Source organism: Enhydra lutris, unplaced genomic scaffold, assembly GCF_002288905.1.
Source record: "Enhydra lutris kenyoni isolate GAN:26980312 unplaced genomic scaffold, ASM228890v2 scaffoldscaffold114, whole genome shotgun sequence".
NCBI lineage: Eukaryota > Metazoa > Chordata > Mammalia > Carnivora > Mustelidae > Enhydra > Enhydra lutris.
Window position 1 is genome coordinate 577357 of NW_019154198.1, and position 13235 is coordinate 590591.

The 13235-nt window shown below is 51.1% G+C and overlaps 1 protein-coding gene across 1 annotated transcript; it reads left to right on the forward strand.

The window, feature by feature from the left end:
- Window positions 1-1315: 1315 nt before the first annotated feature.
- LOC111139724 (zinc finger protein 773-like) lies at window positions 1316-12897 on the forward strand. The gene is made up of 5 exons (XM_022492080.1): window positions 1316-1360; window positions 2265-2303; window positions 4176-4302; window positions 4808-4906; window positions 10634-12897. The coding sequence occupies exons 1-5, from the start codon at window positions 1328-1330 to the stop codon at window positions 11728-11730; spliced, it is 1395 nt and encodes a 464-aa protein (XP_022347788.1). The 5' UTR covers window positions 1316-1327; the 3' UTR covers window positions 11731-12897.
- Window positions 12898-13235: the final 338 nt, after the last annotated feature.

A 13235-nucleotide genomic window follows, 5' to 3' on the forward strand; every position in this document is an offset into this window, starting at 1 on the left:
CAAGAGTGTGGTTCCCATTTTTCTATCACATACCTGACATCCTGGATCGGCTTTGCTGTGCGTCAGGTGGACACTTGGGTCAGGTTTCACCCTAACCCATGCTACGTGGAGGCCTGAACTAAATAACTACATAACTAAATAACTAACGCCACTGTCATGTCATGTTCTCAACTCCAATGCTGACTCCTCACCTCCTTTCCAGCGTACTTTCGCTAGTACTTAACAAGTACTTCCAGGGAATTTCAGGAAGGAGTTAATGCTACATCATCATTTGTGCTCATGAGTCATTCCAAGGCAGTGATGAATTTAGTCACTGCTCAGCCCACAGATAAAAGGGACAGAAGATTTGGGGAAATGAAGACGGACAGGAAAGAAATGGAGCCAGTGGCAAGGGAGGTGCTAGGAGAGCACATGCTAAAGTGGTGGCGTTTCTTTTACCAACTCTTCCCGGTGTCAGTAATAGTCCAGCTATAGTCCGCTCCGCCTGCAGGGGTTTGCTTTGTACGTGGAGACGAAAGGGCAGTGGGAACACGGAATAGAAAGGGATGAAGGAGGAAAACCTGGGACTGAGAGCGTGCTGGCTTATGGTTTTGAGGCCCATTGTCCTACTTGAACACCCACGTTGGGCCCTTAAAAAGGGGAAGGGCACAGATGTGCGGGGTGAGGCAAGAAGGCGAACGCTTGGGATGAACAACTGTCTCCCCGCCTACGTTCAGAACTGCGTTGCTTTTCTAGTCCATCAGGCATTGCTTCACCACGGCTGTCTCTGACACTGGGCATCGCCTTGCAAGGGAAATTTGGTAACGTACAACTGGTTCAGTACAAGGAACCCCTTTGTTGTGGTTCTCAAGACCCTCTTAAAGTCATTCAGGAGAAGGAGAGACAGTAGTAGCACTAGCTCCGCAGGGAAACCGGAATCCAGGGACATCTACATGTAGGACAGTCTCTGGAGGAGAGTCTGGGACAGCTTTTGACCCAGGTCTCTCCCGCCCCGTGTCTCTTCCAGTTCGCCCCCTTCCGTCACGTTGGGCTCTGTGGAAACTACATTACCCGAAAGTCGCTGCGCCCCGCGCCGCCCGCGTTCAGCCAATGAAAGCGGTCGTTCCCCGCGGCGGAACGCGCAGGGCGGGACTTCTGGCGCGGCCGCACGGGCGGGCGTTTTGGGGTTCCTGGGGGCCGTTCTCTCTGATCAGAGGTTCGGGGAGGCTACCTGGGCTCGGGTGGCGGGACCCGGGAGCCGCAAGAGGAGGCAGGTCTGAGGTACGGCAGCGGCGAGGGATAGGGGTCGCGCGGGCTGGTCCTCTTCCCTGTCCGCCCACAGAGTCTGATGGCAGCGGCCGCGCGGAGGGACCTGGCTCAGGTAGGCGCTGACAGCGGGCTCGCCCCGCGCAAGCTGAGCCCCGAGGGAGCGGCCGCCCTGGTCCGGGACGGTGAGGCGCTCGTGTCCGCGGCCGCATTTCTGTCGGTCAGTGTGATGGGGCGTGGGGAGGTTACAGGCACAGGGACGGGGCCCGAGCTAGAGTCTTAAAGCTGGGGACTCCCGCGTGTCCTCGGAACAACCTGAGAGGGGGCGGTCACAGTGGAAAGGCAGCCCGAGTGGCCAGGCCTTCGTTCCGAGGGCGCTGATGGCCACGGAGGGTTGTGAACAGAGGAATGACTCACATCTGTTGCTCAAAGTTTTCAGAGGCTTTTTGGGGAACACAGGGATGGGGTGAGGAGGGTGGAGGAAGCCCATACAACGGACTGCTGGAGAGCTGTGACCTGGACTGGACCGTCCTGACGGCAGTGGAGGGCGGACTGATAGATCTATCAGAGCAGGGAGCCCGATGTGGGGCTCAGAATCATGACCTGAGCCGAAGGCTGACTGAGCCACCCAGGTGCCCCTACCAGTAATGTTTAAATAAACGCTTTCTTCATATAAATATCACATTCTTTTAGTTAAAAGGCATGTGCAAAACACACTGTCAATACCTATCCCTTTATTTGCACTGAAAATATTGACAAAGGTGTTAATTATGAGGACAATAAAAGTCACTATTTAGGAAAGAATTCAGTTCCAGTAATGGCCCCACAGGCTGGGCACCACTATTATCCCCATTTTACAGAAGACAACACTGAGGCACACGGGGGTCGAATGTTTATCCTAAGTTACACAGCTGGTAATGGGCATCCCTGAGGATGAAGCCCAGATGATGTGACGGGCTTGGGTGGGCGTTTGTGGCCCAACACTGTTGCCTGCTTCTCATTACTTTGCTTTTCTGTAGGTTTCTGTTGCTGCAGATTTGCTTCCAGACCATGCAGAGGTAAGTAGGGAGTATCCCAAATCCTCATCCTGTTCAGTTCCCACCTGTGTGGGGTGCAGGATTCTGTGACTCTTTGCCTGCCCTTGTCCCTACTCTTCCATCCCAGATCCCTGGAAGATGATCATCTAAGGTCAGGGGCCTGAGTCCAGACCAGAAATTACAGGGATTGGTTCCCACTTCTGGTAACCAGTGGCATGACATTTGTAAGACCTTACGTTCACGGTGATGAACGTTAGAAAATGCTGGAGGTGAGGCTGGGCCAGGAATGCTTACACAACCTTAGGTCCATCATGTCTGGTGGAAAGAGTAGGAGACAAAAATAAGACCTGATGGAAGCCAGGAGCTAGGCCTCTCTTCTGGAGTGGTGGGAGCCAGGGAAAGTTTGGAGGAGAAGGGGGAAGTGACAGTTCCAGACTTAATGAGCTGCTCCCGCTGCAGAGCAGAGAGCAAACTGGGGGACCAGGCGGCTGCGGTTGTCCGAGTGAGTGTTAATGGTGGCTGTGGAGGTGGGATGTGGGGGAATCTGTGTCTGTTTTTTCAGTAGGTGCAAGCAGACTCTTTGATGTGGAGGGTGGGGAGAGAAGTGGAAGGAGCAGTGACTCAGAGATGTCTGGCCGTAGTAGCTAGAGGCAGGCAAGTACCACCATGTCAGAGTTGGTGGTAAGAGTCATTTTCCGTGGGAATATTAGGAGTCAGGTTGGGGCTGTGTTGAACTGATGCTTCAGAGACACACAGTGCATGTGTCGAGTGGGCATCTGGACATGAAGTGTGGAGTTGAGGTGAAGAGGTCAGATTGGAGACACCCAGAGTACGGATAGTATATGGACCGGGACGGAGCCAGGGGTCAGATTTGGTGGGGCATCTTCAGGTGACAAGGAGGAGAGTGTGGGGCCGAGGACTGAGTCTCTTGCTGGACACCTGGATCGGGGTAGTGGGCTTCACAAAGACCCAGGAGGGAGAATAGTGTCCCTATGTTCAGGGTGTAGCATGAAGAGGGTCTGACGGGGCCAACAGACATGAGATAGATACAGAGACAAAGCAGCGAGGTGACAGTGAGGCTGGTGCCACTGCTTATTCATTCAGCTCTGGGATTCCCAGGCTCTTGTTCTGACCCTTGCTGGGACCAGGGGATTAGCTCAAGAGAAAATGGGATCCTTTGGGACAATTGTAGGCCTCCCTGGAGAGACAAGTGGGCTTGGGCTTCGAATAAGCATCAGAGGAAACTGACAGGTGAGGGGACACCTTTGCAACACAGAAGTGGAAGAGGTCCAAGGGTATCTGAGATCTCTGTGTAGTTCCTGGTGGCTGAGGATGAAACAAGGATATGGGCCTGGCAGGAAGGCCTTGAAAGCAGGCTGAGGGGTTGCCTCTGGCAGTCGGGGTCATTGGAATTCTGGGACAGAATGGGATTCTGATTACATTTTCCAGGCACCCTCTGGATGGCATGTGCCACACTAGCATGTGGTGAGGCCAGGGAGATGCAGGATGTGGGTTGGGGGTGCTGGTGGCAGTGAAGGGAGGTGTGGTACAGCAATGTGCATGTTGGGTGGGAGTGTAAACTGATGGCTCCCGGCTCTTGTACTGGGAGCCAAAGGGAGAACAGTGGCCCAAAGTTAGTTATGTTTGGACAGCACAGTCTAGGAGACCCCAGGTAAATTGTCTGGCAGGCCCAGAGCTCAGATGGCATTTACCTGCGCACTTGTTGTTGCTGAGGGCTGAACACAGGGCCTCTTGGGACAGTGAGGAGCAAGCAGCCATCAGTTGTCCCAGGGCTTGGTATCTCTAAGGTGGGGACCTCTGGAGGAGGGTGGACGCTTGTGAGGGTCCTGGGAAAGGAAGCCACACATCAGCTCAACCTTCCTGTCTTGACAGGACCACGTGACCTTTGAGGATGTGGCTGTCCACTTCTCTTGGGAGGAGTGGGGGCTCCTTGATGAAGCCCAGAGACTCCTGTACCGTGATGTGATGCTGGAGAACTTTGCACTGATGGCCTCTCTGGGTAAGGTCCTCACAACCCATTGCAGCGTCCTGGGCTGGGCTCTGCTCTTCCCCTTTCCCTCAGGGGCAGGTCTCGCCTTCCCAGAGCCGGACCACAGGCGTTTCTTCCTGCCCTGTGCACGGGAGTAGGTGCTGTGATAGCCTGGGCTACGTGCACCACCCCTTCTCTCTTGAGCAGCCTCAGTACTTGCTGCCCCAAAGCTGCATTTGGATTTGGAGATTAGGAGTTTTGCCGTCAGCCTAACAGATTACAGCCTGTTGGCCTCCCTGTGGCCTGGGGATGCCGTAAAGATCCCCAGCAGCTCTGTGCCCTAGGCTCTGCTCTCCTCCCCTGGCTGACATACGGGCAGTGCCTGTCCCAGCAGTTGAGGCGTCGACATGGCAACTGCCTCCCTGGGTTGTTCTCGCAAGAGTCTCCTCCACTTTCTCCTATAATACTTAGTTTCCTTTCCTGTGGGCTGCTGTGGGGTGGTCACTTTGACCCGCCTGTGTTCTCTCTCCCCCAGGACTTGCATCTTCCAGCGCTCATGCAGTCACCCAGTTGCAGTGGTGGAGAGAACCCTTTGTGCCTCCCTGTGCAGTCCTGACTGCAGTCGCGCCGAGAGGTACTTGGAGGGCGGAGCTGGGCAGGTGTGAACCCGGGGATGGGCTCAGGACACACCAGGAACCCTTCTGCTGGGCCCTGATGATTTGGTGCCAAGGCACGGTCCATGGCTAATTTCCATCTTTTCTCAGTTGCACACTTACTATGTCTACTTCGATTTCTGACCCACGGCTGTCCCCCACCTCTCTAGCCTTCCTACTGCTCCCTCTGCAGTGCTCCCCAGCAGTGGCCTTCCTTTGTATTCTTCGTGAGATGGTCAGTCAGGCACGGCCACAAGAGGAGACATAGGAGCAGCTCAGGAGAAACAAAGCTTATTCTGCTCAGGTCTAGAGAGACAGTCATGACATGCGGGGGGTGAGCGTGGGGAGTTGTTCCCAGGGGAGGGAGCACCCAGGGAGTGGGCTCAGGCAGGCAGGGGGAAGCGGAGAGTGAGTGAGGACCTATGAGCATGTGCCTTTCCTGGGGGTCTGGGGTTGGGGGCTACACAAGATTCGGTGTGAGTGGATTTCATTTGGAACATTTGAGTGTCACTAGGTCACAGGAGGGGGCAAGAAGGGGGACTTGTGACAGGAACCAGCCTTATCACTTGATTAAGCTGGTCACCTGGGCGGGGTGCTCACAGCCTGTTTGTGGGGATGTTGAGACAACAGGAAAATACGAAATTTAAAAGGTTACAATACAATGAACGCTGGGAAGTCTCAACATCATTACCAGTACTAACTGTGATGGCTACTGCTTGCTACCTGGGTTATAGGGACGTTAAAGGTGACTGGAATAGCTAGGTCTGCCCATCAAAGGCAAACTTTGACATAGGTGACAACTGAGGAGTCCTAGTAGGCCTATGATGAGGGTTTGAAACCTGGGCCACAGGCAGGCCTGCGCTTAGTGGGGAGAAAGCCGAGGGAACACCTCATGTACCTCTTGGTTTAAGGGAATCTACTGGAAGGTTTTGGAATATTATGAAAGATTTTTTACTTCTTGGCCTAATTTTCATAGCTTTGCTTCTAACTATCTGGAATTACTGATTTACATACAGCAGGAGGTACCCCGAATAGCTCCAACACTCCTTTCCTGGCTAGCAAACAGTTAAGCCGGTCTGTTACCCATGACCATCTGGGCTTAGAGATTTGCATGCTTGTTGCATAAGGGACAGTATTTAGCAGCCTTTGTCCATAGTCTTGAGCGGGCTGCCAAGAGGTGCTGGTTGGCAGTCATGATGTGATGTCGTTGGACACAAAGCCTGCTCTACTGGGGCCATCTCTGGCGTCTCCTGTGGTATGGTGGGTCCTGATAAGATGGGAATAAAAATTGCCTGTTTTGCCTGGTGTGATAGCCAAGGGGAAGAACCTGGCGGATAAAGAACCGTGGGGCCCCTCAGGGTACCCGCTGTACGCTAGTGCGTGCACTCACGGGCGTCAGCAGGGGAGAGTATATAAAGTGCTATACCCGTGAGTTTGGGCTGCAGTAGAACCCAGAGGTGCTGTTACTGATTTACTGATTTGTTGGAAAGAGAGAGTGAACGAGTGGCGGAAAGGGAGACAATCTTAGGCAGACTCTGCGCTGAGTGTGGAGCCTGACACCGGGCTCGATTCCATGACTCCGAGATCATGACCTGAGCCGAAACCAGAAGTTGGATGCTTAACGGACTGAGCCACGCAGGTGCCCCTGAGGTGCTGTTATTTACAGAATAATGTGCCCGTGAGGTAGTTAGCATGAGGAGGGCAAGAGACCTAACATGGGGAACTGTCAAGTGCAGCTGGCTCGGGGGCGCAAGCAAGAAGTCCGTGGGGGTGACTTGATTATAATTTGCAGTCATCCTGCGTGAGTACGTTGGGAACAAAGGCAGGTGGTGTAAGCAGACAAGGTGCTTTGGGGGGACCCTGTCTGGGTCCTAACAGTACCGATTGTGGGCATTAACTGGGCTGTTTAAATTACTCATGGATGGGTACCTGGGTGTCTCAGTGGGTTAAATCTCTGCCTTCAGCTCAGGTCATGATCTCAGGGTCCTGGGTTCGAGCCCTGCATGGGGGGGGTGTCTCTGCTCAGCAGGGAGCCTGCTCCCCCCTCTCTGTCTGCCTGCCTCTCTGCCTACTTGTGATCTCTCTCTGTCAAATAAATAAATAAAATCTTAAAAAATTACTCATGGACAACTCAGTAAATGTATGTTGGGTTCCTTGAAAGGTAGAGGTGAACAGCGGCTGTGACTGGTAATAGGCACTAAATAAAATATGTTGCCCAGATCTGCCAAAGCAAAGTTGTCACTGGGTACCCTTTGGATATCTTCAGTTAATTCAATTATGTTAGGTATTAGAGCCTTGATGGGGAGAGCTTAAGCTTTGGGGTTTTGATAATCAACAGTTAAGTGGCACTGTTGGTAGAAACCTTGAAAACCGGCCAGATAGGATCACTGAAAGGAGAAATTATGAGAATCATCACCCCTTCATTTAGTAGATCTTGAACAGCACTCTGAAGGCCAGCAGTCCCTTGTTTTAGGTGATACTGTGGTGTGTTTCCTACCTTCAGCAGCAGGGGCAGCCCCAGAGGTTTCCATTTGGTGATTCTGACTGGTAGCACCAGGGACCTTGGCTCATTCCAGCTTTGTTTGTGGCACCTCTATCTATAACAGGAAAACACAAAGTGTTAGGGGTCCCGGTGACAGGCAGCCAATTAAGAAGGACCATTGCAATGCTGACATTGAGTGCGGTTTCTTTGGCACAAGTGGTTTTACTGGCATTACCCAGTAGTTGAGAGGGGTACCTCCTTTAAGTCTGAATGGGTTGCTTGGAATGTTGGTGACTTGGGCTCTTGTAGCCCATAAAGTTAGGAGATGTCTAAGAGTTCCAGGGAATTAGTTGAGTTGTATGTGGGTGATTGCCCTTGGGTGGTATGACGGGGCCTGAGGACTAGCTGAACCCTCACCGGCTTGGCCTTGGGGGTTGCGGATTTTGGAGCTGGAAGCATCCTTGGGTGGTTCCAGAGTAGTGGCTCCCTGAGCCACCAGACCTGTGGGTAATAAAGGGTGAGGCTCCTCTAATAGTTCCTATAGCTATTGTAATTTGGGGATGGCTTGCCTAGTAGTTAGTTCGTGGGGTCTCTCAGTTGTCCTTGAGTCCCCCAGAGGCAGTAGGGGTGTCAGCAAGTTGGGAAAGAAGGAGCAGACTAAGTAGCATAAGTGGGGGGGGGGACCTGCACACGGGGAGGCCCATGTGGTGAGCCAGACTGTGTCAGTCAGGGGGAGCCCTCATGGCCCATCGGGAAACCAGTTCCGTCCTGTGTGCTGTGAGACTGTCGGTGAGATTAAGCAGCGCCGCCCTCTGTTGGGAAGGGCACCTGCAAGAACAACTCCTAGACTCTGACAAAGGGGCCTCCCCTGGATTGAAAACACACTCGGGGATTGTTCTGAGTACCGACCGACAGACCCGCCGAACCGTCCTCGTTTCTGCGGAGGAGCGTGAGGGCTTCCTTATGGTTCTGTTGCCTGTCTCCAGGCCGTGAAAATCCCAGTCAGTAAAGGCAGGGCTTCTGAACCCTGAGGCCTGGTAGAACTTTCAGATTCCTCACCTGAGGCTTTTCTAATCGCATCAAAAGTTGTGGCCTCTGTCACCCCTGCCCTGGCCTTAGGGATGTCCTCTCCTCCTTGGGTGATTTCAGCCCAAAATGCCATGGGAGATTCAAACTTGTCGGGCCAGAGGATCTTTAAGTAAAGTATGTATCTTAGGCTCTTCAGTAAGGCCGGCAGCTGCCTCGTCTCTGTGGCCGCCTGTGAGCAGGAGCTGCAGGGCCGTACTAAGCACTCCTGGTAACCAGGGAGCGCCTTTCCCCCATCTCTTTGCATGAAATCTTTCAGAGTAGTTTGGATTTCCAGTCTTCTGAAGTCACTTGTTTCAGTTTCTAATTCCTTGTGATCTGTGTTCTTGACCTGCTGGGTCTGGAAAGACATGGGGTGCTTCCTTCCTGTGGCCCATCTCTTAGGGTGACCTCAGCTGGATTGGACTGTTGAGAAGAGCTGTGGTGGCCGGATATCCTTTTGGGATCAGTCTCGGACCTTGGGAGCAGAGTTGGCAAGTTGATAGGCAGTGGCATGAAGCAGAACCCAGAAGGGTTTCGAAGGCGTTTACCTTTCTTGTATTATTGGCTAACTTCCTCTGGTTATTGAGAGCTGCTAGAATGAAATGCTGGGATTCTGGGCCATAAGAACTGGAGCTGTTTATCTCCAGGGATGGGACCCGTTGATGCCCATGGGCTTGGGAGGCAAAGAGCCCCAGCGGTGACACACACAGTGCAGGGGACACCAGCAGCACCGACCCTCTCAGTGTGCCATGGCAGACTTCCTGACTGAGATGCCACATCCCCGCTTAGGATTGAGGGGCAACATGGACTAGACTGGGAACACGAGAAACCTCCCAGTCCTGGTGCCACAAGTCCACAGGAGTTCTCTCTCCTAAGGGCTACCCAGCCCTCCTCTGCTGACAGATCAGCTAATAGCCAACAACTGATATGCAGTGTTTCTTTGGTGACTGCAAGGATGTTACCCTTCCACGCTCACGCTTGATTCCAGTGGAGCCTTCATAATGTTTTTACCCAATGCTACCTGTCTGTCCCTTACAGGAGCACTAGGAGAACACTCCTTCTCCTCACCAGCACCCTGTTGAGTCAGGGCTGGCCAGAAGTGAAGTCTCAGGGTATTTTAGGGGAATGAGTGCCACAGTTTAGGGTGGAAAGCCTTGGCAGTGCCTGAGAGAGGCCACACAGAGCAGCCCAGAGCAGCACACAGGAAGGCCAGCACGACACCCAGCCTTTCTAGATAGTAGACAGCTAGTTAGTAAGCCAAGCAGTTAAGGGGCATTTACTAAATCTTCCCTCACTTGTGACTGGCATCACAGACCATCCTGTTTGCTATGTAAATCATTTTGTATTCTCTTATGAAAATAGGAGCAGCCACAACAGGAGAGGTGCAGGAATAACAGAATTTATTATACTCAAAGGTCTTGGAGAGATAGTCACTGCATACAGAGAAGGGGGGGTCACCTGGGAGGGAGTCCCAAGGGAACAGGCCCAGCCAGGCCGGGGTGGAAGTAGAGAGGACCTGCGGCGATCCCCCTCATGGGGAGTCAGGGTGGGCTGCACAAGAAAAGGAGTGAGGGGATTTTGCTGGTGCGTGTGAATGGGGCTAGGTCACAGTCAAGGGGGAGGGTAGGAAGGAGGATTTGTGGCAGGGGCCCACGTCACACTAGTGTATGTGGTCGCAGAGTTCATGGCCTGTCTGTGGGGAGGTTGAGGCAGCAGAATATGCAGTTTTCAGGGTCATAATACAGCTTTCAGAGAATGTGTCATGAGGTGTGTGCATGTATCCTTAAGAGTCCCTGAACACCAGCCATTTGGTTGCATTTGATTGTTCTCTGGGCCTGCCCACACCCTCCTGCACTGTGTTCCCGGGTCGTCAGCAGCCTTGTGGAAGGCCATTTGCAGAGGAGTGTGTTGGAGACCCAGCCTCTCCTCCCTGAGCTGCACTCTGTCCTGGTGTCCTCACTGCTCCTGAGGCCTCCCACCAACCCACGAGCTTGCCAGGTCCGGCGTGGCACAGCAAGCCCTTCCTCACTCTGAACCTCAGGCCTGATTCTGTCAGCACCATGACGGACTGTTCCCTGGGTGTGTGAGACATCTGTAAGCACACTGCGCCCTCCCACTGACGCCTGCAGACACTTCATCAGCATCTCTTTGCTTTCAGGTTGGCGCCATAGAGCGGAAGCCGAGGAAGCCCCTCGGGAGCAGAGTGTTTATATAGAAGGGGTGCTCAGAGCAAAACTTCAACACCAGAGGCTGCACTGTGGAGAGAAACCTCTGAGAACAGAAGAGCGTGTGGAGGGTAGAACGGACTTCCCAGTTAGTTCTGGTTTTCTCAACCATCAGGTGACCCGTGCTGGAGGAGAGCCACAAGGGAGCACCAAAAGTGGGGAGGCCTTTCACCCTGGGAAAAGGCATTACAAATGCAGCGAATGTGGGAAAGCCTTTGGTCAGAAATACTTACTTGTTCAGCACCAGAGACTACACACTGGAGAAAAGCCTTATGAATGTAGCGAATGTGGGAAATTATTTAGCCATAAATCAAACCTTTTTATACATCAAATAGTTCACACTGGAGAAAGGCCTTATGGGTGTAGTGAATGTGGGAAATCCTTTAGCCGCAATGCTGACCTCATTCAACACCAGAGAGTTCACACTGGAGAAAAGCCTTTTACATGCAGTGAATGTGGGAAAGCCTTCAGGCATAATTCCACACTCGTTCAGCATCATAGGATTCACACTGGAGTGAGGCCTTATGAGTGCAGTGAATGTGGGAAATTTTTTAGCTTTAACTCAAGCCTCATGAAACATCAGAGAGTTCACACTGGAGAAAGACCTTATAAGTGCAGTGAGTGTGGGAAATTCTATAGCCACAAGTCAAGCCTTATTAATCACTGGAGGGTTCACACTGGAGAAAGGCCTTATGAGTGCAGTGAATGTGGGAAGTTTTTTAGCCAAAGCTCTAGCCTCATGCAACATCGGAAAGTTCACACTGGAGAAAAGCCTTTTAAGTGCAACGAATGTGGAAGATTCTTTAGCGAGAATTCTAGCCTTGTTAAACATCAGAGGGTTCACACTGGAGTAAGACCTTACGAGTGCAGGGAATGTGGGAAATTTTTTCGCCACAGCTCCAGCCTTGTTAAACATCGGAGGATTCATACTGGAGAAATGCCTTATGAGTGCAGCAGTTGTGGGAAATCATTTAGCCAGCGTTTCAACCTCCTCCAACACCAGAAAGTTCATGGTGGAGAAAAGTCTTGAATACAGCTCATGTATTCAAGCTCATGAATACAGCTTGAATCAGAGGTCGGCTCTGATTCAGCAACAGAAACTTTACAGTCCAGATAAGCCTAATGTATACAGTAAATGGGAAGAAAGGCTTCAGCCAAAGGCTTCACCTTGTTGAGCACCAGAATGTTCAGACTGGAGAGAGACCTTAGGAGTGCAGTACACACGCAGTCTCCTTGTCAACCTAACAAAACAGAGCAGCTCTGGAAGTAGCCCTTAAGAGGGAGCCAGCAGCTGAACATCGTTCATCCAAATATCCTGACCTACTGCCTCCTGAGAAGAGAATTCTCTGTCTGGAAGCTCCAGGGAGAGAGAGCCCTGTGTTCTTGGCTGTACTAGTCTGGATGGAGTGGCCACCTCTATCATTGGAGTGGGGAGAGAGGGAATGGGCTTAGTTCAATGTGACTGGCTCTTGCTGTTCTTATCGAATATTAGATGTTCTTGAGGAAGTGCTTCCTCATTCGCCATATGCCCTAGGACCATTTCCGGAGATTTCTTAAGTTGTGTTTTTATCATTTTCCCCAGTTTTGATGGGAAGCAGGCCTGCAAAGCTCCTCACACACTGTCATGCAGGAAGTTGATCTAAATATTTAACTTTATGAGAACTTGCCAACTTGTGTTCTAGATGGTTATGCCATTCATATTTCCTTCCAGAGTATTAGATTTCCAGTTTCTTCACATCGTTGCTGATCCTTGAATGTAAGACATGGGCCATTCACTCCAGCCATTCTAGTAAGTTTGTGGCTGTGACCTGTCTCTCTAATGACTCAGTGTTGAGCATCTGTCTCTGCTTAACCTGCCACCCATACATCTGTAGTGAATTATCTTTTCATGTTTTTTGCTTCCTTTTAGAAAAATTGGTCAGTTTCTTACTGTTTTGTGATTTAATATAATCTACATAGAGGTTCCTTATTTGGTATATGCTTTACCAGTGTTTTCTCGCAGTTTATGCCTTTGAGTTTCTTTCCCCTTTTTTTTTCCTTTTTAAAAAATTTTCAGTTCTTAACAGTCTCTTTCCTAGGGCAGAATTTGTTAATTTTCATAAATTTCAATTTCTTTATTTGTTAGCAGCTGCACATTTGGTATTAACATTCTTTTTCTCTTATGGTACTATATCTTTGCTTGTAAATTAAAGCCTAATCTGAGTATGCTGGCGTCTTATGAGTCCTTATCCAAGCTTGTGAAATCTTTGTGGATTTAAATGTACTTAAAGATTTTCAGTGTAGCTAGAAATACTTATGTGTGTACACATCCCCTAACTCTTCTGAAAGAGCCTAGAAAGCAGTGGCGTTCCAGTAGATGTGAGCATACCCAGTTACTGGTACAGGTTTTCAGTAAAAAGAACCAGAACTCCTTAGAAGCTGTTTCCATGTTGGTGCAGGAAAGTACATGAGCCTAGGAAATAGCCTTGGATTAGTCAGTAAATGCTCACAGAATAATGCTGATGTATTAGCTTTCTAGTACTATCCTAACAAATT